The sequence below is a fragment of the Equus quagga genome, chromosome 8 (genome assembly GCF_021613505.1).
Source record: "Equus quagga isolate Etosha38 chromosome 8, UCLA_HA_Equagga_1.0, whole genome shotgun sequence".
NCBI lineage: Eukaryota > Metazoa > Chordata > Mammalia > Perissodactyla > Equidae > Equus > Equus quagga.
In genome coordinates, this window is record NC_060274.1 from 56,050,049 (window position 1) to 56,075,963 (window position 25,915).

At 38.9% G+C, this 25,915-nt stretch overlaps 1 protein-coding gene across 1 annotated transcript in view; it reads left to right on the forward strand.

The window, feature by feature from the left end:
- Positions 1-25,915, forward strand: part of GRM3 (glutamate metabotropic receptor 3) — a 95,659-nt gene that overhangs the window by 2,702 nt on the left and 67,042 nt on the right. The window contains exon 2 of the mRNA XM_046668753.1: positions 17,512-18,367. Coding sequence (XP_046524709.1) covers positions 17,512-18,367 — 856 coding nt within the window. The remainder of the gene's footprint in view (positions 1-17,511; positions 18,368-25,915) is intronic.

The following is a 25,915-nucleotide window of genomic DNA, read 5'->3' on the forward strand; positions in this document are numbered from 1 at the left end:
AGCCACATCTAAAACCAACTCCTCGGTCTTCCCATGAAGAGGCTGTCCCATGAAGTCATTGCTGCTCCCTCCCCCACGTGTTTCTTCAGCAAGTCAGCCTGTATAAAGCTCCTTCTGTGTGTCCTGTACTGATGCAGGGGTTAGAGAGACCACTAAAGTAGTAGAGAACACAGGCTTGACCTCAAGGAACTTGAAATTTGGCAATGGGTACAATACTACCATGAAATAACTGACTACAAATCAGAATATGTTCACGTGGTTCACGAGGTAACAGTGACCTACAGAAAGATTTTGAGAATGACTAATAGAATAGAAAGTTGTATTTGAGAAAGACTAATTGGGCCACAGTGTGAATGAGACGCTGTCTGAAGAGGCTGATCAGAAACTTGTGGTAGGTGTCCACGTACAAGAGGACAAAGACCTTGACAGGAGTAAGGGGGTGAGCTGGAGAGGAAGGGAGGGAGAGGGCTTCACTCCTTCCTCTGTGGCCCCCAGGTGTCCTGACTGCTCAAGCTCAGGCCACACTCTGGTCTAGGCCGAGGTAAGCTGGGAGGTGGAGCAATGTGTCTATACACTGACTTCGAGGCAGCCTTCCAAGGAACCTTTCCCTACAGGGTCCTGCTTTCAGCTAGGCACCATGAACGAAAAGAGGTCTTAGGAGGCTCTTATATGGCTAGGAATTTAAGCGTCATTTTTTAAATACTTATCTGTCTTTTAATAAGAATTCTAAAAAATTGTCAAAAGCAATCCAAAGCAATAAATTCCTAATGGTGAATTTAAGGCACTTTTGTACATTAATGACGGAAACGTCTTAGCAGAAAGGATGTTTTGAGGTACCTCTCACACTCACCTGCTTCTCCTGGACTGATTCTGATCATATAGTCTGGCATCTGGTAACCATGGTAACAGCGTGTAGCAGGTAGCCACAAAGATCCACGCATGTCAGTCAACTCTGCCATTCATTTTTGACTTCTTATGACTTCCTGAATATTCACTGGAAAGCGTCTTTGCTTGAACTGAGCAGGAGAAAGAAAGAAGGTGAAGAAAGAAGTAGAAGAAATGTACTAGTAGAAATCCACCACACAATTTTAAAAATTCCTATCATGTAACTGTAGCATCCATTTCCAAACCAGAGCACAGAGTTTTCAGTCACAAAATTGCCTGGTGACAGAGAGCATTTTAGAGAATTATAATATTTGAGCATCTTCCCTTTTGTGGTTAGGTCAGTTTAGATCTTATAATCTCCCCATTTGGGCCTGTATTGCTTTATTGGCAGGATGACTTGAGGAGGCACTTTCCCTTCAGCTTTCTCTTCTTTCATTATCTTCCCATGAAAGGAGAAGAATTCTCCCCAGGGGTCAGCAGAGGAGACACCCCTTGCTGTGTTGGTTCATACAATAGGCATTGTTTGCAGACAGTGAAAACTGCATTAAAGGGGAAATTCTATTTTTTTTTTTATTGAGGTAACATTGGCATATAACATTATATAAATTTCAGGTGTACATAATTATATTTCAATTTCTGTGTAGATTACATCATGTTCACCACCCAAAGACGAATTACCATCCATCGCCATATGCATGTGTCCTGTCACCCCTTTTGCCCTCCTCCTTCCCCGCTTCTCCAAAGAAGAAATTATTAATGATTTGCTGGGTTAAGCTGTATCACCACTGATAAAGACTTGGATAATTATTTTCCCAAAGCTTTTATTAAGTAAGACAAACCACTCTGTGGGGGTCCCTTTTATAAAGCAACAGTATTGATTTCTTAATTTGGTAATCAATGAAAGCTAGCATCAAAATCCTTTTTTATTAGCAAATATACATGGGGGTCTATTCACCTCCTCTGGTGAACAAGTTCCTTTTCAAAGCATTTTTAAGACTGTATTCTGCTCCCCTTTATAAGCCTGCAAAAATCCACCCACTTCAGGGAAAATAGTATTTATTCCAGAAGAAAATCAAGCCAGTTGGCTTTAGCTAGGCAGTTGTCTACATGGTACTTCTTGTGAAGCGGTTTTTATGATTTTGAATTTTCAGATAGACTGTAATTTGAGCTCCTAAGTTGACCAGTCAAAATGTCCCTTGAAATGTTCCAAAAACATCTCTCACTCTTTTCCGAGGATGTCTCATTTCCTCAGTCTTTCTTGACTAGCCGAAGCAAATTTTAGCTGGAATATGACAAGTATAAGTTGACCCACTTACGGTTGTGTCCATGAGTGTTAAAATGACCTCAGCAACAAGTGAGGATTTAGATTAGATGGCATCGAAAAGCTAAGCTCATAGAAAGGGCAGAGAGAGACTTAGAAGGAACTTCCTACCTCTTTGCCATCCCTAGTATAATCAGACTCTTTTAGAAACTTTTGAGCAATATCCACATCCTAGGAAGCCTCTAATCCTGGAAGATGGTCACCATAGCATTGTTTATCATGACATGGATTTGGACATGCCATGGATTGCTTACATCATGTCTCTGAGAGGGATAACTCCTTAAACTAAATTCCTTGCAGTATGTTTCACAGATTTTTATCTTGATGGGATCAGGGGAACAGCACATAAAGACACCACTCCGTTATTCCTCCCCAACTTGATTCCACAGTGTGAAACTGGACCACCACTGGTCAATTTGTATTAAGCACTGCCCACCCTCCATGATTCGTTCCTCCTTTAAATTCAAATGCTTTGGAGAAGTCACACATGAATTGCTGCTCTGATTATAGGAGCATCAGAAAAATAGTTGAAGGACTTGGAGGTACAAAAGCCTTTATCTGGTTAGCTGTGCCCAAGAATCAGATAGACTACTGAATGGAAAAGTCAATATTTTTTTGTGGATAAATAAATTGATTCTAGAGTAGAGTTTCTCAACCTTGGCACTATTCGGCTGCATAATCCTTTGTTGCATAGAGCTGCCCTGTGCACTGTAAGATGTCTTAGCAGCATTGCTGGCCTCTACGAACTAGACTAGATGCCAGCAGCTGCTCAAGTTGTGACATCCAAAAATGTTTCCATAGATTGCCAAATTAGAAAATTATACTCCTTTCCCATTGACAATCACTGATTTAAAGTAAGGCATATTTAGGGCCAACATAAGGAAGAGTTCTTATGAAATAGGTAGTCTGAAAGGAGGGGGATATAAGAAAGTGAGTCCTATGACACTGGAGCTGTTCAAGTAAAAGGTGGCCAATGATTGAGGAGACTGAAGAAACATATTAGTACTAGAACTATATGGCATTTAAGAAGATTTCTTAATTTTACAATTACATGGTGCTCAAGCAAAATACCCTACTATTAGGACAGGAGTGATTACAAAGGAATCTAAAACATGAAGAAAATAAATCCTAGGCTCTCTTCCATCAGAATCACTTTGAAGAAGTTCAGTCAATTGCCATTTCATCTGATTACGGCAGCATTGTTGTGAATTTGATGAATCGAGTATCTCATTTACCTACATTTTACAACTAAGGCACTCACAAAGTCATTTTTCACCAGAAAATAATGGTTTATTAAGTATATATATTTTAGGTACAGCAAGAACACTATGGTGTAAAGCCTGGGTAACGTGGAACAGAGAGAATACAAAATAAAATTTAAAAATAGCAGACATCTAAAAATTTATAAATAGTAGTCCCTGAGGCATGTATAAGCAATTAGGAAATATCACGTCCATACATAAAACAGGTACAAGTATAGGACCTGAGTATCAATCGATAACATAAGCACTAGGAGACTAAAGAGAATAACAGAATTAGCAGAAAGTAAAGGAGTCAAACAGGAAAAAGACTTAGATCTGTGTAAACAGAAACTTGTCTTTGAAGGCTCCCTGGAAAGCTGCTTTCTTATAGTCTACTGGATAGTATCTGCACATTCTTTCATAAAAGAGAGAACATAGTGATTCTGCCACCTGGAATGTAACGTCCTTTAGCTGTCTGTAGGCCTTGCCAAATCCTTCTCTCCTTCAGTTCTCAGCTCAAATCCTATCCCTTTGAGAAATCTTTCCCAAGCTCTCACTACATAAACACACACCTCCATTTCTATCTTATTAAATGTAACTGTTCATTTGCATATCTATTTTCCTCCAAACTATAAGCTACTTGAGTTTAGGAACCACATCTTTTTGTCTTTGTATTGAGGGCACCTAGAAAAATGCCTCTACCAGTAAATGCTTTTTGAATTGATTGAATGAACGGAATGATACCCTGCTACATGTCCAGAAGGCTGAAATGTCTAAACAACCCTTGGATTGGAGACCACAACCATGACCTACCTATTCTAGATCAGTCTGGATATTCATAAATGAAAAATCAGCCTTTTCCTACAATGCAAAACTAGATTTGATACACAAGACAGAAGATGTAGCAAAGTGAGCGTGTGGAACAAAAGTCCCCCCATCCTCCCCACCTCCACTGCCTACACGTGTTCACAAGAGACCTTGATTTGAGAGCGGCTCTAAGGGTTCCACTCCATCTGTCCTTAGACTGACTACTCCAGAGACGACTATGCAAGACTCAACACGGCTGGGCACCCAGGGCCACTCCAGATAAGGTTAGAGCCCTGTCCACACTGTAATCTAGCTGTATGCAGTCTCTCCACATAAAGAAAATGCAGAGTGCCAACTATGCCAGATACTGCTCTTGGAGTTAACACAAAAGAAGGAAACATCATCCTGTCCTTAAGGAGAACAGAATGATGGCATTAGAAATCCATTTGCTCATGTCTATCATCAGAAAAGTAAAAATGGTAGTTGCATTTGGCGAGTTTACTATTGCAAACAGAACGATCATAGCATGGATACACTACAACTATACACTTTTAGTGTGCCTTTCTTGAAAAATTCAGCTCAGTGACTAAAACTCTGGGTGCAGACTGACCAGGACTTATTAACGCTTCACTGCCTCTTTTGTGTTGTCTAAGATGGAGGTATTCATAGTACCTCTCTTATTGGGTTATTGCGGGAATTAAATGAGAAAACACATGAAAAGCAGTGAAAATAGTGTTTCACACATAATGAGCATTCTTCATTTTAGATTTTAGTAGATATAATCTGTTAGTTTTTTTTGTTTGTTTTTACTACTTAACGTCTCCTGTCCCAGAGGAACAGTTCCAAGAGGAATTGAGGTTCATAAAGGTCAAGTACCAAGTTCAAGTTTCTACCACTTTACAAGCAGTGGAATCAACATTAGAATCCAGAAACCCTGCCTGCCATACTGCTCTCCTGATCACCCCCTCACACAGCCCAAGCTTCAGAAAAATCTAACTCAAAAGTTATCTAGATTAGAATCTTTTTATTTTTTCCTTCCCAGACTTTTCCTTCTAAAGCAATCTCACAAAGCTGATTGTTCTGAAACCTCCTTCCACTGCTCCTGCTTCCCCTCCTCAGGAAAAGGGCAATGCTGTTCAAGGACTTTATCATATAGAGGGAGGCAGTAGCAACAGCAATTTAAAAATGATTTTGTTAACATTGTTTCACTGTAGAAATTTCTCACCAGAGGTAATTATCTAAGATGCACTATTTTTTTTTTTCCTTTGCTTTGGAGTTAATTTATTCCTTAATTAATTCTCCTTCTGTCATATGTTTATTTGGAAACTACTCTTATGAAAACAAGAGGTTACTATCAGGACCACTGTCCCCAGGGCATTAGAATGGCCCATGGCTGAGAACCAGCTTCTGGTGAGGTCACATGTCTATGATGGAGGTCATAAGATGAAAAACTAGGAATGCAGATATTCCTGAGATATCAGCAAGTGTTTGATGCTATGATTATAGATTAATAGGCAAACTAATTGAAATAGGATTCCTGACACTTTTAGTTAAACCTAAGATATGATTTTGCTTTGACAACACAAAGTTCTCTTTCCAAATTACCATTAAATATGTGCTTTTTTAATGGATCAATATGTACAAGGCTCAGTTTCTCAATATGGAAGGAGCCACCACTTAGCAGTTTATAATAATGAAAGTCCATCGATTTAATGTAGTACAAATGCTTTTACCAGTCCATGAAAAATGCGGTCGAAAACTTCCAGAGTATTTTCCAATTAGTGGACTTCAGAAATTTAAGCATAGTGTTCCAAAAACACCTGCAGTTAAACTCTCACCAAACGTTGCTACTCTAGGCAGTATATCAGTGGGACTTTGAACACTAAAATTGTGATGTCGCTATTTTTGACATCACCACCTGGTATATTATGGAAATCTCTCTGTTACCAGTGACAAAGTCTTGATTCTTGCCAGCTACTTGACTTTACATTCCCACAGAGGGAACTGCAACAGAGGGGAGAATACTATGGAAGCAACACCTTCAAAAATTATGTTCCAAATATAGACCAGATTTCCTTGCCAACTGGTCAGAGTGGCAAAGCATCTTGAGACATTTGCCATCACTTAATAGGACTGAATTTGCAGACCGTGCACCCCAGGGACTAGTTGGTTCCTCCCAGGCAAGAAGCCTCCAATTTGGGTAGCTGCCATTAGGTTCACAATGAGGTCTCATCGAATACAAACCAGGCAATTAAGCTCCCAATGTGGAAAACAGATGTGATTGACCACATAAACTACAACTGGTTCAGAATTTTCCTGTGAAAAAGTAATTCCATAGAAATAAAAACAACACATATGCATTAAACACATCTTACCCATGTTTACACAGTAATTTTAAGGAATATCATTTATATAAGATTTAAAGGAATGCAACAATAAACTATGCAGGTTGGTGCTATACAGCAAATTTCAACTGTTATCAATGGCTATTTAACTCTCAGGTTTTATTTCTATGCAAAAGAAAGTCTTTATGTTATCTTTCCTGTGATGTTTCCAGGAATTTAAGACTTCTAGAGCCTCTCTACAGTCTCCAACAACTAGTATTATTTATGACCTGCTTCCTTCCAAGAAGGATTCAAGGTGACCTGTAATGACACAAACAGGAGGACAAATTAAGTCATAAGTACTTGAGTAATTACTACCAACCACATAAATGGTTTTAAGTGGACTCAAATTTTTCTTTAAATCTCCAGTCTTGACATTTCTATTATTAACTTTATTATTATTATTGGGATTACATGATCTCTTCAAGAACTCACAGCCTAAGTCAGAAGGAGTATTTTGTCCATCTGATTACCATTGTCTGACTTTTTCAAATTGGACATCATCCACTAGTCCTTTTAAAATATAACCTTAGTCATGTCATTCCCTTAATTAAAAAGTGTTAATGTCTTTTTATCTCTTAAAGAATAAAATTCAAAATCTTTAGCATAGCATATAAAATCCTTAGCAGTTTAGCCCAGTCCCTCTATTCTTCCTTAGCCTACTCATCCCTGCAAGGCACTGGATACCCTGATAACACCATCTCATACTCTTAAAGCAAATGTACATTTTCCCATCTCTGTCTCTGTGTTCTTCCTTCTGCCTACAAACTTCCTTTCCCCTTTCTCTGCCTGGTAAACTTTCACTTACTCTTCAAGTTCAAGCCTGAGTGTTACCTCTACATAGGAGCCTGCCATGACTCACCTGAGAGTAATTAGTTGCTCCTTCCCCTGTGTTTTTGTATAAATATGTATACATATACCCCAAAATTTTATCCTTGGTATGTTTCTTTGTCTCCCGCCAGACTATAACTTCCTGGAAGATAGTGGGGGTACATTACTCATATTAGAAAAACCTACATTTTAGAATAGTGCCTTGTATAATTGGCATTGATCAAAGTTTACTGAATGAATGACTGCTGGATTAGATGTTATCATCATCTCTATCACTTTTTGAGCATTTACTATGTACCAGCCAGTGAGTGAAGTGCTTGACATGTGTTATCATTTAATCCTTACATAACTTCATAAGCCAAGGACTACTGTTATTCTCTTTTTACAGATGAGGAAAGTTGAAGCTTAAGAAATTAAAATAACTTGACAGGGTCCCACAGCTAGAGAGACAAGGAGCTGGGATTCCAGAGTCAGCCTGTTTGATTCCGATCCTGTGCACTGAATCGCTGTACTATTTGCTTTTGTACCTCACAGCCCTGTTGAAGCAAAATGAAGAGTTAATAGGAAAACTATGAATAACGGTTCTATTTGCTACAAATACTATAGTATATATCCTTCTGCCCTAAATTATTGCCACAGGCCCTCAGAAGTAAATAAAAATCATTTTTAAAATATTAGACTACGGCCCTCAGCTCCCCCCATGCATACTCAACAGCTTTTGGCCTTTGGTTAACAGCGAATGAGGATAGGACTATATTTGTCATATTATTAAGTAAGTGACTTCAGGGTCCACAGAAAAATATGGACTAATTCAACCAGTGGCTCTGTTAATCCTCAAGAGGCATTGTCAAAAATCAATATCCAAGGCACTAAAGGACATGTTTCCAACAGATCTGTTGGTGTCAAGTCACCCTGGGAGTCATGCTTTTGCAGGTGTTGCTGGTAAACACTAACGCAAGAAGGACCAGATATGATACAGACCTTCTGATCCCATTGTTAGTGACTGGAACCCAAATCAATTCAGTTTTATGATTTCTCTTGAAAATTAATTCATGGGTGGAGGAGGAAAAATCAGATGCAGACTAATTCACTGGGCAAAACACCTTCTTGTTCCTCTTCTAGGTACCTGGTAAATCTGGGTAGGGAAACAGTTATTCCTGAGACAGTGTCCTGTTAGTAAAGAAGCAAGACACATACTTGTCAAATGTGGAGTGGCACTGTCATGATGAGAAACCTGACATGTCTTATAATGCCAGTCTCCTGAAAAAAATGTGATTCGAGGAATCCTATGTGGTCTGAATATTATTTCAGTCTGAGTGATGAGCTATGAAAATGCCAAAATGGATAGCCTTGCTATTCATTAATCCCTGAGTCACAAACGAAGAAACAAAGTGTTATATGGATTGCAAACCACAGGTGTTGAGTGCAATGATTTCAAGAGAGGTTGGCATAGAAATCAGGGTTACTTTGAGCCATTTTTGAAAGTTTCTGCCATGATTAAGGAGTCCTTTGTCTGGAATGCCCATGCAAAATAATTGGGACTGAGACATGCTGTTGAATGGAATGGCAATATGAATCTTTGACTAGAGTATTTTTTGGACTCATGGCATGTAAGAATCAGTGACTTTTGTAGATTATACTGAGTAAAGTGGCATTTGCTACACTCTATTTTATGGTCTCCTAAATCTAGATTAATCTCTAGCCTTCATATATGGGCTCCAGTCAACTGTTTCCATGCGAAATGCTCCCAGATGTGCTGTAGGTGGTGTGGTCCAAAAAAAAAAGTGACTAATCCTTTCTTCAATAACAATATGATTGGCATCATTTATGGGCAGATAACTGATGTGATGTAAGCAGCTTGAATTCCTCAGGCAGTTTCTCAACTATATACCACATCCAGTTCCAGTTTAAAATACAAGCCAATCGGGGATTTTCTACAGCTAACAGTGCAACTTGATCAATCTGAATAGGAGGATCACTGAGGTCTCTTATCGCACAACTTTTAGGACTTGCTTTATGTAATATGGGTCATGAGGTAGCAGATGGTTCAAAGTACAGCACTCAGTGGTTCTCTTCCAGGATATATAAGCATTTAATTAAAAGAATGAAACAAAGCATTCATGCAAAGCACCACATGTGTGATAACATAATTAAGGGTGTAGGCTTATTCTTAAAAAGCAAGCGCAAAGAGATATGTGAACAGCACAGAATGCAAAAGCAAACCCAGGGAGGTTATTATTGAATGTCCTGATTCTCAGGACAGCAGCAATACCTTATTTTTCAAATGTATATTGTTCAGCTCTCTAGACAGCACTTTTCTTGGAAAGTAAGCACTTGATGCCCCTTGGCCATCTGGAATTTTTGTAGCTAAGCACAGGTCCACATAAAACCAATTATTCTTGTTCCCTTTAATGTATTAGCATAGTCTCAGAAGCCAATAACAATGAAAGTTCTGAAAAGAATTCTCACTTTAGTGGGAAACTTATTTCTACTGGACTCTAAATTTGGATACTTCTTTTTGTCTTCTGTTGAAAGAAATATTTGGCATTGTGTCACCACAGAAGGTATAAAGCTCATGTTTGAAATGGGTGCATCATGGACTTCCCAAAGGAAGAGTGGCAAGAGGACTGATGTGGAGGCTCACTGACGACTCTGAAATTTCCAATTCATATTCCCTTTTTTCACAACATCAAAGAGTAGACTACCTGGGCTTTTCCCTGTAGTTCATGTGCTTTTGCTCCCATGATCAGAGCATCATTGAAATGAAGCATGACACCTGAAATCTTAAAAAGAAGATTTCCCATGACTTGCTAAAAAATGTTGGGAGAAGTAAAACTCCCAAATAAATTGGTCCTCAACTCAAAATTCCCACAAGTGAATAAGGATGGTTTTGATGCCTACAGTAGCATCACTCCACATTAGCTATTGACTGTGGGAAAGGCAAAGGTTTAGACATTCCCAAAGCAAGAAAAATAAGTGAGCAACTGAAGTGAGCTCTGAGTGTTTGGCTGCTTACATACCTTGTACATAATGCATTTGTCTCCAGAAAAATCTTACCTTACCAGCAGACCTTAGTATCAGTTCATTTGGTGAAGCCTGCCTTAGGTATATGTTTACATGACTCCTACTTTAGGTATATGTGGTTTGAGGACTCAAGCTTCATGGATAAGGACCTTAGTTTGTTTTGCTTAGAATAAAAAGCCAGTTTTCTAACTTAAAGGGCACTGATACAATGGTCAGCTTCAGTTGGTATAATACTGACTTTCTTTTTTATATTCCTAGGTAGTTACACAGAGATAATTTGGAAAAATTGGTTTTAATGGTATGAAAACGTTTGCTTCAGATTCCTAAAGGTCTAAGCCAATTCTTTGTCTTATGTGTCATCTCGTTTTGGTGAAAAATTGAATACAATTAATGAAGGATCCACATTGCATAGCAAATTTCTTATCAGTAGTGTTTGAGAGTAGCTTTGTATTGCCTGCTGGGGGCCAGCTATTTTTTTCCCCACAGAAACCTATCCTTGTAATTAGAAAAGGTTACATGGGAGAGTAGCAAACTAACCATTTATTCATCAACTCATTCATTTTAACAAATATTATGGAGCACCTCTGTTATCTGCAAAGCATTGAGAAAACAGATTAACAATGCACATTCCCTGTCCTTAAGAGTTTTCACTCCAGTAGAAGAAGCAGTGAATAATCTAGAAATTACCATCTACTTTGACTTGTGCCATAAAGGAAAAATATAAAGGAGTAGAGAGTCTCAGAAAATGGGCATACAATTCAGCATGAAGTGAGGTGTCAAGAGAAGTTTCTCAGAGAAGGGGCCCTTGAGTAGATTAGCTGAGCAGACAGGTGGTAAAGGTCACTCTAAGCAGAAGGAACAGCATATGCAAAGGCATCCAGACCTAAGAATATAGTAAACCAAGGAAACTATATAGAGCTGAATTCCTCTGGAGGGGAAAATAACGGGAAAACGGTGGCAGACATTCTACATGTTAACATTGGTTTGTTGGAACTACTGCAGGTGAAGCCCATCCTAAATAATACCAACTTACAACTACAAAAATGGGGAAAAGACAAAGATACTCATTTTAGACCACAGCATCTGCTGGAAAACATAATAGTACCTGGCCAAATCCAACATTCTAAGTATTTCTCCTCAAGCCAAAAACAGTCAACACATTTGTGGCTTGAGAGGTTACAATGAAAAGATAGCAATACCTTGTTCTGGATAAATTCAAAACACCCAGAAAATGGATACTGCAACATGTTTAAACATTGAATATGAAACTATAGTACGTGCTACCTGTGGAAAGGGTTTCTGCCAAAGCTTCATGCAGCCTCTCAGGCCCCAGGAAATAACATGCTCTGCCATATGGTCATTGTGTTTCTCATATAAATCATAAAGCCAAATCTGATCATGGTATTTATAGCTTGAAGCTTTCAACCTCCCAGGTGAAATTTCCCAGTGGATTCTTGGACAACTGTTGTTATCTTTGTAGATGGTCAGTCAGTAAACAAATGTTTATAGAGCCACTGCAAAGTATAGACTGACAAATGAAAAAGTATACTTTTCATAACAAGGAATGATAGCTCATGGTCCTCAAATCAAGGAGCTTATGTCTTCAGAAATTAAAAAAGACAAACGTCATAATTTGAAATATATCATTGCTGCAGCATAGTGAGAAGAATCACATTTGGCAGAGGTTAAGGGCTTGGATTACAGAGTGGATTGAATAAGTCTGGGAAGTTAAGCATAGTGAGTAGTGCCAAAATGCCTGGGATCAAATCCTGTCTCTATCTCCATTCTCTGTGTCTCAGTTCCTCAATCTATAAAATGGGATAGTGGTAGTAGTTACCTCATTAGATTGCTATGAGGATCAAAGGAGATCATACATGTACAACAGAACAGTAGCTGGCACAAAACATTAGGGCTATTAAAACTACTAGGGATCTTTAAAAGGATTCCCAAAAAGGGTAGTCTGAAAAGAGTAACTTCAAGATAGGAAGACTATGAGAGAGTTCTCTGTTCATTTTTGAGGAATTCTGAATTGGAATCTAAAGAGAGCAAATGACTGAATAAGCCCTCTCTGATGTTAGTCACCTTTGGATTTCTGGTGGAGTTCTGCAACATTCAACTTCGCATTTGTAACCTCATTCTTCCCTAGTTTTCTTCTTCATTCTTCACTTGTGTAATTTTAATTTAAATCCATAAATGTACATCTCTCCCTATGTAACTATTGCCAGAGAGAAAGCCCAGTCCTTTGGAAATATCAAAAGACAGGGCTCTAATCTTGGCTTTTCCACTTAATGGTTGTGCAAATTTTGGAAAGTCATTTCACTCTGTGAGCTTCAGTTTCCGCACCTATAAAGAAAATGGCTTAGATTATCTTCATGGTTCCTTCCAGCTCTAAAATGTAATGATCTTGTAGCTTATTTATATTTTTTCCAAAGTCATTGATAAAAATTTAATATTACTTGAGCACTACGTACAGACTTTCTTTTAAGTGGTTCTCTTTGAATATATTTAACTTTGCCATTCAACTCCTATCACTTTCCCTTTTCCATAAGAGTCCAAGTAATGTCACTAACACCTTGTTGAAGTCCTGGTCCAACTCTTCCCTAAACGGTTCAACTAATGTTGTCAAGATTCTAACGGAATTCACTCTTAGTGACTCCATGCTGATTTCTAGTAATTGCCTTGTTTATTTCTCAGTGCTTGCATGCTCTGTATTAGAAAACTCTGTTCTAGAAAGTTACCAAAATATATCATGCTTATAGATTTATATTTATTCTTGATTTATATTTCCTTAATATGCCCTTCTTCCTCCCCTTTCACTCTCTGGCAGTCCTTCCATTATTGAGCTCTCAAAGATTATTGATAGCGATTCCATAATTTAATCTGTGATTTCTTCCAGAACCCAGAACTGGAGGCAAACCAATTAATATGATTATGGGCTTTTCTTTCAGTCTTTTCTCCTCTTTTGGTGTGAGATAACTTTTTCGTATTATTGTATTACCATTTCCAGGTTAGGAAACATTCTCACTGGGGAGAATGAGGAAGCAAGCAGGACTGGACAGTGTCTTTCATTTACTCACCTGGCACCAACTTCCCCATCCAGTGATGCTCTCTCTTGCCACCACATCTTTCCCTGAAACATAATTTTAACACAAAACAGTAACAACAAAAATCACTCTGCTCCATTTTTGCGTTCTGTACTGTAGTCTCCCTAATTACTATAGCCTCATGTAGATATTTTATGTTGTCCATGGGGACACAAAGAACCCAGCACACCTAGAGCACCCAGCCCTTGTCACTAGTTCTTTTAACAGTCAAATGCCCAGGGCAGCCTAGGAACCCAGTGCCCTCTTTGGAGATTTTGTCTTTCTGTCTTGTTGAGACTATTCTGTATTGTCTGAATTGTTTTTTAGGTCTTCCTCTCTCGCTTAAGCTCTTTAGAGTCTCTCTACTTTTGAGAGAAGTATTGTGAATAGTAGTATGAGAAGTATCTCTATACTTTTAAAATGTTTTTTACTAAAGCAGATATAACTGGATCCTGTTTTTCCTTCCTCCACTCCTACTAATAATATAATTGGGCAACTTTCCTCCAAAATTTCACATTACTTCCCCAACCTAAAATGGTTCTTCTTTTATTTTTAAAATGATGTCCAATGTAGGAGTCCTCCTTATTTCTCTCATGCTTTCTCAGAGAAACCATATGGCCAATAAAGCAAGACAGGAATGTTTTAGATGCCCAATTTTCAGACAAATGAAACAAGAAACATCCAGCTGATAACTCTCTGGATATCCTCTAACCCTAGTGTTAAATTTTATGTTAAAAAGAAATTTTCTCTTAATAGCAATTAGGCAATCCACAGTGTGCACCACATCGCTGCTTCGCTTCCTTTCTCCTCTTCTTCCTACCTGCCTTTCTGTGCTTTGAACCTCAGATTCACAGTCACACAGGAGAGGGCAGACAATAAGCTAGGAGAGGAGAGCCATGATGCTTAAAGTCAAAAGACTTGCTTCTAAATCTTGATTTTGCCCCGACTTTCTAATCGTACGATTATGAACACGTTTCTTCATCTCACAGAACTCAGTTTTTACATCTCTAAAATGCAGATAATAGTAACCACCATAAAAGGCTGTTGTGAAAATTAAAGGAAAAAAACTATATATAAACACTAGTACAGTGGTAACTGGTTTTACAACAGAATAAATACATTTTTTAAATGCATAATCCAAACTATGACCTTTATTCTTCTCTAGAAATCAGATTGGGGTGAGTAAGGGAGGGAAAGGAAGAGAGATTTATAATTTCTGATTTCTGTGGTGTTTCCTTTTTACATGAAGCATTTTTACTCTTATAATCTAAGGAAATGAATTTTTAAAAGGAACGGCTCACCATGATAAAAGTGTTTCAACACTTTGTCCGATGATTCAATGTAGGTGATACAATTGAGATTATACTTACTTCCTTATTAGCGTTCCATTCTCATGTTTCAGCTCACCAAATGTGCCTCCTTTTTCTAGAGTAGGTGGTAGTCTCCTCATGAAAGACACAAATACACAGAGACACACACACATATAGATAGTATCTTTAAAATGAGGGCAATAATTGCAGTTTTATTCTAACCCCCACCTTCCCACACATGCTACAGTTCATGGTACCTCTTCCCAGTACAGAGAATCTTTCCCATGTTGCCATATTCTATGCCTACCTCATTCTCTTGGACAGCCTGCCTTGTTTGTAAGTTGTTCTCAGATATCCTAGAAAGATAGACACGAAAGACACGAAGTCAAAGGATCCTATCAGTCAAAAGACAAGAGCTTCTCATGACTTGTACCCCTCTGGGAGAAGAAAGTTTCAGCAGTTTAGGATCTTTCCACTGTAGTGCCTAGCTGCCAGAAAATTACGTCTCTGGGCATCTTTCAGGTCCTTTCATTCTGTGCCTCCCGGAGAGGTTCAGGTCCTAATGAATGTAACTTGAGGATGAGAAAACTATAGCATCAAGAAGAGACGGCCTCTCCGGTGCTACCCAGAAACTCTGCAATCAGACCAAGCCTATGCACAGACAGGGCTCTTATCACCAGTTTGCCACAGTGGTACATAAATCCAAAGGAAACCAGGTACTCAGAACAGAAGTAATGACAGTTCTGGCTCAGTGCCATCTCACTCAGGCTGAGTAAACAAGTAAGACTCCTATGATCAAATGAATCAGTATAGGCCATTTTGTCCAGGGTCTCCTGGTCCTGAGGACTGAAGAAATAAATGGTATACTAGCCTTCATCCACCCACCCACCCAACCATCTATTTACCTCTATTCCCCAAAATTCACTCGTATCCTAGAATATTAAAAAAAAAAAAGTCTTCACCAAATGTAAGAAAGATTTGGATCCTAAATTTGCATTATATTGCATTCTTAGTGCCAGATTTTCTAGCTGTTCTATTTGTAGCTAAGTGAGAGGTACCAGGATTTGAAAAGATATAGAAAACATTTTCGGTAGCTCTGTTGGTTTTAATAGCAGGCCAGATCTCCAAGAACATGCTGTGTGGCTGTGTATGAACTTGGCTGTTGGTTTCCTTTACCAGATGAAATGATGATTAATCAGGATTCAGATGTCAGTTGTTTTATGTTACTTGTACTCTTTGCTAACAGCTGCCTATTTCAAGCTGTGCTTCCTACATGTCAAATATAACCCTGAAACCACAATTTCCAGAAGGAAAATTTCAAAGTACTCATAGAGTGCTTCAGAATATTCAGTGTTGTTTCTGATTAAAGTCCACTTAGTATATTATGTAACTTAACTAAAGTCAGTATAAAGACAGAAGTGTTCCGAATATGTGAGGTAGCGAGGAAAAATAAAAACAAACATTATTTGATACACAAATAATCTGTGTAGATATTTTAAAATATATATTTATGCAAATACTCTATGCATAAAATGCTCCTTAGTAAGCTAGTGTCACTTTCCTTTTTTATTCTGTAATAAATAAAAACAGTGAAATATTATTGATAGGTGAATTATAAGAAATTTAAATTCTCAGGGCCAGCCCCTGGCCTAGTAGTTAAGGTCAGCACACTCCATTTGGCAGCCTGGGCTTGGTTCCTGGGTGAGGACCTACACCACTCATCAGCGGTCATGCTGTGGTGGCAACCCACATACAAAATAGAGGAAGATTGGCACTGATGTTACCTCAGGGCAAATCTTCCTCAGCAAAAAAAAAAAAAAAAGAAAGAAATTTAAATTCATTCAGAATAAGCTTTAAACATTTTGAAGTAAATGGTTCTTTCTTGACAAGGGTCTCAGTACTTGCTTATTTGCTTTTTAATAAAAAAACCATAAGAATAGCATTTATATGCTTCTCTTCACATAGTTTAAGCAGAAACTAACTTTTAAAAAGAAAAAGAAAACAAAGAAAATGTTTGTCAAGCATTTCAGAAGTTTAGAAAAGGGTATGCCCAAAATTTGGGGTGGACCAAATAGAATTGATTTTTTTTTTACTTAACCTAGATAATAAATGTCTAATTTGGACTGTCCATGTGGCATACAGTTCCCAAATGAAGCTCTTTCAGAGACTGCCGTTTTTAGCAAAAGAGGGGGAAGTGAGAATTAGACAACACCCAGGCTCTTTCTATACAACTGCAGCCAACTTGTCTAAAAACCGAATTTGGCCAATTCCCTGTAGTTCATTGTTTGAGCTATTTGCAGGAGCCAGAAAATTAACCACCACAAGGACACCTGAACAGGATTGATCTTAGTCCAGGGTCTACCATAAAGTCTAGGAGAGAGAGAGGAGTGCCTTCTCATTTCTCTACTAGTCTTTTCCCAAAACATAACCTACCTGCTTTGAACCTGCTCCCTAATATCCCAAATATAGTATCCAGGGAAGCAGCTGTCAAAGTGTCAAGAAAAGTTTAACGATATAGAGGTTGAAAGGCAGCTGGGTAAAAGGTCTGGTATTATTCATTTTCCACGTCCATTCATTTACCTCTGGGTTTCTAAACTAGGTACTTCCCCTTTCTCCCTCCCGCAGGTGGCAAACCTGCTACGCCTCTTCCAGATCCCTCAGATAAGCTACGCATCCACCAGCGCCAAACTCAGCGACAAGTCACGCTATGATTACTTTGCCAGGACGGTGCCCCCTGACTTCTACCAGGCCAAAGCCATGGCCGAGATCTTGCGTTTCTTCAACTGGACCTACGTGTCCACTGTGGCCTCCGAGGGCGACTATGGGGAGACAGGAATCGAGGCCTTCGAGCAGGAAGCCCGCCAGCGCAACATCTGCATCGCCACAGCCGAGAAGGTAGGTCGCTCCAACATCCGCAAGTCCTATGACAGCGTGATCCGTGAGCTGCTGCAGAAGCCCAACGCGAGAGTCGTGGTCCTCTTCATGCGCAGTGACGACTCGCGCGAGCTCATCGCTGCAGCCAGCCGCGCCAACGCCTCCTTCACCTGGGTGGCCAGCGACGGCTGGGGCGCGCAGGAGAGCATCATCAAGGGCAGCGAGCACGTGGCCTACGGCGCCATCACCCTGGAGCTGGCCTCGCAACCTGTCCGCCAATTTGACCGCTACTTCCAGAGCCTCAACCCTTACAACAACCACCGCAACCCCTGGTTCCAGGACTTCTGGGAGCAGAAATTCCAGTGCAGCCTCCAGAACAAGCGGAACCACCGGCGCGCTTGCGACAAGCACCTGGCTATCGACAGCAACAACTATGAGCAAGAATCCAAGATCATGTTTGTAGTGAACGCGGTGTATGCCATGGCCCACGCCCTGCACAAAATGCAGCGCACCCTCTGTCCCAACACCACCAAGCTTTGCGATGCTATGAAGATCGTGGATGGGAAGAAGTTGTACAGGGATTACTTGCTGAAAATCAACTTCACAGGTAAGCAAGGAGCCCTAAATCATCTTCTATGGTGCAAACAGGCGGAATCAAACAGGAATCAAATACCTCTGCCCCCAACCCAGAAACCATTGTTTCAGAGCCATAAAAAGGGTTTAAACTGTTAAACAAATATTCCAAGGTGCAATATAATGCCTCTTTGATGTTCTTACTTATTTTTGAGTGAATATCTTGGCTGGTACACTACATGAAATTGAAAGGCCTCTTAGGCTGGGCTGATCTGTGCTAGCTGCCTAGATGTGGGTAAGCTACATTTGCTTTCTTGTTGTTAGTTGTAGGATATGACGTGCATGATATGGGCATTTAATCTTCTTTAGCAGACTTGGCAACTCTCTAAGGAAAGGGAACTTCCAAGCCTTCCTTGTGGGTGATTTAAGCAAAAGAATCTCATAACTTTCACAGCGGGGAAGAGAAAAAAGTCACCATTTTCCCAAAGCCTAATTAAGGGAAAAAAGGAAAAGATACTCAGGCCAGGGTGATTTGAGGCATTTGAGTTTACTTCTCCTGCTATACAGAAACATTTTCATGTCAGTATTAAGAGTTGTGAATTTTCTCAAATTATATTATGAAATGAAACACCAGTTTTTCTGGGAGCCTGAAGATAAGCAAATCAAAGATTGATGGAAGTCATTCTGATACAGAAGTGAACATACAAAGATGTATTCAAGTGGTTTTTGCTGCCTCTTCATTTATTTCTAAATATTTCTAAATATAGCACTGCATTTTAATGCATTACTAACATATAAAAAGCACAAAATCCTTTAATTTGTGTTCTCTACTAAGGTGCATGTGATACCAGTGCATTAAGGTACTAGTTCTGGGGACTTTAGCTTAAACCCAAATCATAAGATGGTCAGTAATATTATTGAATTCAAAACAATTTGATACCAAAAATATTACAGTGATAACATGCTTTCATTTGCCTAAATTGCTGATAATCTCCCGTGCCACCAGGGCATCCTTCTAGTCTGCACAGGCTGTTTCAATTGATTTATCATCCAAGGCATGAAAGTTTGGATGCTCGAGTCATACTATCATTGGAGCAAGTGGCAGTTCTCACATCTTCCTTATAGTTGATCACTCAGAAGTCAAACGGCCTGAAAAATCACTGTAGTACTAAGAAAGAATCCCATGACCCTATCCCAGAATTCTAACCCCTAAACCAGCCTTGAAAATAAGCACAAAAGTTACCAGCCTGCTTTTACACATCTTTTCTTCATTCTACTCAGAGGGAGCCAGAAGTAGCAGAAATCAGTTATGTCAGTATTGCCTCCTATTCATCCGATGGATACCATCTTTTACCATTAGAATGACTACTGTAAGTGGTAAAGATTAAACCTTTTCTGTGTGCTGTATTCTCACAGGTGTATCCTATATAGAAATAACAAAAAATATATTAAAATAACAACAAATCAGCATTTATCTCAAAATTCCAGATCAGTTCCCACTGACATATCCAGGAAATAAGAATTGACTTTAGAGTCAATAAAAAAGAATATCTTTACTCTAAATATAAATGAACTCTCAGATATCTATAAATAACATGTATAATGCATTTAATTCTTAAAGATGAATGAAATAAGCATTCTCCTTCCCCTTTCAGACTACCTTTGGGGTAATCATTTATCTTTATTCACTACATGTATTAATTAACTTTGTTCTTCTAGTTCATTCCTTACTCGTCAGTATGCAAATATACAAATATACCCATTTATCAACAGCTAATATAAAGAGAACTCTTAAACTTCAGAGAGCCCTTGCAAGGTGTTCTATGAAACCAAAATATTTTCCTTCATTTCACTGACTGAGTCTTAAATAGCAAAGAAACGTAAAGAAATAAGGCCATTATCTGGATAAATAAAACAAAAGTGTCTTCTTTTCGTCTGCCTTGTTCAATTACTAGCTTTGCTTCTACAGTTCGGTTTGGCTGTGCAGACTTGACCACAAAGTGCTATCTTATCCTTCTCAATTTGTTCATCATTACCAGTCACTCCCCATCTCTGAAGAGAGTAGAAGAGTGGAACACAGATTTAAACTACAGAAAAGAGAGGGAATTTAGATGGGCCAGCAGGTAGATACGCTTCACAGTGAGAATTGGACAAGAAATTGCCTTACTGCGGGAGGACACTGAATAGCTAGACACGTGCCTTAAAAGAGATAAGGCTAACCTAGGTAGCTATTGAAAAGCAGATTGTTTTACTTTTTTTTCTGAAATAATTTCTCTGTTTTTCTAACTTGAATATTGAGGCAATGGACTAGGCACAGTTGTAAACACTTAGCAAACACTAAAGAATCTTTGCTCAATTGGGTCAAAAAAGTCCCCTTCCAGCCTTCTACCTGTCCTCAATGCATTTACTCCAAGATTCTTCTGGCAAGGGATAGTTGTAGGGAATTCCCTATGAGCTCTAGTCCTTACAAGATGAAAGAGCTAGCTAGGCCTCCTGACACACTTTAAAATACTGCTTGGTTCCTTGGTACATTCTTACTAGCTGGTTTTAGCATTGGCCAACATGAGTATTTCTTAAAGTTAACCCAGTTTGAATATTCCTTTTGCAAAAGACATTCTGCATAACTATGCCTTGTTACAGATTCTTCTAAACAGTGAGCTCTCCTGGCACAGGATTCACCGCTATCTACCTCTCTAGACTCATCTCCTGCCATACACCCCACATTTGCCCTTCCTTCCATTAAGACTACTTGCAGTTCCCCAAGTACATCATGCCTTTATTGTTGCCTTTGTACTCTCTGTACATGCTATTTCCTCTAACTAGAACACTCTCACCTCATTCCCATCTGCCCTATCTAGTATCTTTACTTATTCCATCAACTGCTACTACGCTCGTCCATGCCACCAACATCTCTAGCCTACATTTCTATAACAGTCTCCTTATTGATTTACTCTTGCCCACCTCCAACCCAGCCTCCACAACCCATTCTCTGCATAACACCCAGGATGCCCTTTTAAAATGTAAGTCAGAGCAAGTCACTCCTCTGCTCAAAACCTCTTAGGGGGTTCCCCAATTTCACTCACAGTAGCAGTCACCATCCTTATAGTGTCCTACCAGGCGCTACCTGGTCTGCCCACTCTCCATCCCTTACTGCTCTCCTGTCATCACCTTTTACTCTCCCCTTTCTCACTTCACTTCAGCCATCCTTGTTTCCAAATTAAGGGCTTTTTCACTGCCAGTTCTCTCTGCCTGCAATGCCCTTTCCCCAGATATCCCTATGGCTAATTAATTCCCTTACTTCCTTTGAGGCTTCACCTAAATGTTAGCTCCTCAGTGAGGCCCACCTCACAATCTTTCTTAAAATTGCAATGTACAGCCCCAGCCCCACCACAGGTGCTTCCTCTCCCTTTAACCTGCTCTAGTTTATTTTTACACCATAATTTTTTCACTTTCTCTCATACTACATCAGTTATTATTTTCTATTTTATTCTTTATTGTTTGATCTTCATACTCGGATATAAGTTCCATGAAAACAGAAATCATTATCAACTTTGTTCACCAATGTAGCCCAAGCATAATAGGTGCTCAGTAAATATTTGTTGATTATGGATAGTACTTAACACCCAAACTCATATTTCCTTCTCTATTTCCGTTACTAGATTGTGAGCTTTTTCAAGGCAGGGAACATACGTTTCATCTCTGATCTCAAATATCCAACACAGTTTTTAGTAGAGTGGGCATTATGTAAATGTTTACCGAAGGAATAAGGAATGAGAAAAAAAATAGGTTTATAATGGTCCTTGGTGTGAAAATTTTAATGTATATATGTTTTGTTCATTAATAAATGGATTTCAAGAAAGAAAGTATATAACTTCTAGAATGGTTTGCTTTTTGTTACCTAAACACTGTCCTTTAGTTCTGTTCTATCATTGTATTTGAGATAAATTTAAAATCAAATAGCATTAGCGCTGGATCTCTTCTCCATCATTGTTTTATAGATGAAGCCCCCAAACTAAAAGTCATTTGCCCAAGGTCATCATCTGGTTAGTGGCAGGGGCCAAGACAGAAACCCAGGTCACCAGATCCAGTGCTGCTTTTGGATGGACACAAGGACCCTGGGAAATTGAGGTCTTTGATCCCAAACACCTAAGACAGTTTCTGACAGAAAATAGATATTAATGGGATGTTTATTAAAGGAATGAAAGACGATCAATCAATAGGTTCGAAATATGTTTCTTTTTGTGTTTTTTGTTATGATCCCTTTAATGTTCCTGAGCCACTTCCCTAATTATTTGGAGCTAAGGTGATTCATAAAACACTCAGACTTTGGAAGCTGAGCCTTAGCTTCTAAACTTTAGGATATTTTTTTTTAAGTTTCAAAGCATTTTTTATTAGTAAAATTTTCCATCTGAAAGAGCCATGTCATCCAAAATTCTAAAGTAAATACTTAAATGAGAATTGCTTGGTGTCATGTGACTTTTCAAAATTACTTTGAATAAAAATCCATGTGCTCATCATGTAAAAGGAAAGCTTAAACTACCCAAGACAGCTAGAAACAGAGCAAAGAGGGCTATTAAACATTTTTTAAAAATGCTCTGTTACTGTCATTTTGTGTGTTCACAGTACAATACAATCTCTCTCACTTTTTATTCTGAGACCAGTTCCAGAAAGTGGAATAGAATAAAATCACAGAGTTACATAAGGCCTTCCTCAAAGTTGAACTTGCCCCTACTCCTCAGTGACAGAGGTGGAGATTCAGGATGTCAACATCATTATCTCCAGTTACTGAAGCACGTAAAACTCGACTGTCAGGGTGACGTGGTAACCAGAGTATACCTGGTTCAGAAGAAGAAACAAAGAGCTCCCACTTACTGAGCATACTGCTGGAGGTGCTACAAGACACAACAGTGTTGAGTAGGCATTATTTTAGGAGTAACATTCATAACATTCATCTGTGATTCACAGGAGTAGACTAAAATGTTTGAGAGTGGAGAAATGGAGAACTTGACACAATAGGAAATTTATCCAAGATCATGTAATAAATCGATGACAGAGCAAACCGTCAAGGTCCTGATTTAGTCATTCATTCCGCAGATATCTTTAGACTTTATGCTAGGACCTGGGGACCCACCAGTAAGCCAGTCAGGTGCAATCCCTGCTTCATAGAGTTCACACCAGGATCTCATCACCAGAACAACATCAAAGTATAGAAGCAAGATTATTCGGGGCTGCAATATTAGGGTCTTACCCTAGGTTTTGTGTTCTGTTTTGGTTTCGGTTTTTGTTTTGGATTGGAAAATTATTGTGTATCTTATGCCCGGAAGAAGTCTAAACTCTCTCAACAAATCTTACTCTCAGGGCTTGACTTACCAGTGAAAAGGACAACTCCCTGTTATTGCTGCCCTGGTGGTCACAATAAGACTGAATAATAGGACATACAGCTATGACAGCTTTTTTGTTTTTTAGTTGGTTGGTTGCTTTTCCTTTTTCTTTCTTTCTTTTCTTTCCTTTTGATTTATTTCTTTTTGAGAGGCACACTCACGTCTGGGTACCAGCAAAGAGACAGACTACTGAGATCAGAGGCCTAGAGATGAGTGGCGATGGCCCAGACTTGCTCTTCTGTTTACAGTTCTCCACACCGAGAAGAGAGGCAGAGGCAGAAACGGACAGTCCAGCCATGCTGCCCTGCTCACCTCTGCGTCTGACTCATCCAGTAGGTACAAGGATCACTCCTCGTTGGGACTGTAATCACAGAGCACAGGCCAGAAAGGGCAGATTTTCTGGGACACTGCACTCCAAGGAATATGTTTGAGCTGGCCCCAACCCAGCAAGGCTCTCCTCTTGAAAAGTGCAGGGCCATCCAAGGCCCAGCGAGGAAGCCAAAATGGTAATGGCCACATCTTTATATGAATGGGCTTTGAAGTCCCTGAAAGAGCAAACTGCTCTTGATCTTGCTTCCTCCCCTGGAACATTTGTAGTTCCCACAAAAGCACAGAAACTTATTCCAGCTCTGCTGATCAAAAGCATTTCCAGACGTAAAGATAAATATCCTCTACTTCTTTTTTTCCTTTTCCCTCTGGTAAGCTTCCTAGGGTCACAAGAATAAGATTTAAACCCCGAAAAGATGCCAATAATGTGCTTACTTATTTGTTTATGCACCGTGCATCTATGTTTTGGTGTCTTAGAAGCTTGAGAAATGATTCTCGTTTTAAGCTCACACAGTGGAAAACAAGAGCCTCTAGGAAACCTAATTTTCCGCTTTGGTCTGAGCTTTCTGCTGCTGCTGCTTCTTATTATCATTGTTATCATATAGTTATTATTATTACTATTATTATTTCATAATCTTTAATTTATTTTGATTCGTTTGAAGAGCCATCCTGTCTATGAAGCAGAAAAATGTAATCATTCCCAATGAAGTATGAATGAAATGGATTCTATCACCTTGCTAACAAGAAAAAAGTACAATAAATATGCTTCCTCTATGTTTCCAGACTTTTGGACACTGTGGTGTATTTACAGGAACATCACTTGCAAAAGTGTCTGGAAATTGAAGAAAATATTCTGAGCATTTTTAAAAAAATATAACTAGCATATTGTTTAAAAATAAGCCTACATTCCTGACCTTTGAGACACCAAGTATTATCCCACAATAACCAAGTCTTTTAAAGGTTTATAATCTCTGGAAATATTTTCACAGTTGGATTGAAAACACATATTTTTACACTTCTGTATAATTTTGTGCTACTACTTATCCTCAACAGGACACGGAAAAGCCAACATAGAGAAAGAAGTTATTTTCAACAAGTTCAGAAAAAAATTCCTGAAATAGAGGACTTTTCTCTAAAGAATTTTAAAAGATTAGATTGTTATCTAATGAAGCAAGAAATTATAGGAAGTTTTTCCTAGAGTTGGGTTAGTAAACCTTCCTAGGGACCTAGCAAAGTTTTCATAATGCCTGAGCAGTGAGCTCAGCTTCCGAAGATTAAGGAAACTGCTGTTATACCCGGAGGAGTGGGCACTGAGGAGGATGGCTAAAAAACTCCATGACTGGTCATTATTCTCACTCCTCTCTTGCTTTAAACACTTAACAAGTGTCCACAGTATCTTTAGTCACTATATGTGACATCACCAGGAAAGGTTACATAGTTATCCTTGACAGTTTTTCTCCAAAACCCCAGCATTGTACCTGGGGTAATGTAGGCACTCCATTTGTGTCCAGTTCATTCTAAAACTATGGTAAAGGATTCATTCCAATGTCTAAGGTAAATTAGAATTTGAAAAGGTGACAGAGTCCCCAGAAGTTACAGTAATAATAACAGTTCAGAATATTCAAAGATTTAATTCCATCAGAAAACTATAAACAATCTTACTAGCACAGAGTTGACCGTATGTTGAATTTACAAAATAATATCTCAAATACAAAATTATGTTCATAACATACTAAGCCATTGACCTAAGTGTGATTAGATGTTCTAAGACTGGCCAAAATATCTTTTATTTCTTAAAAATTTTTCTTCCAGCTTTATTGAGATATAATTGACATATAACATTATGTAAATGTAAGGTGTACAATGTGTTGATT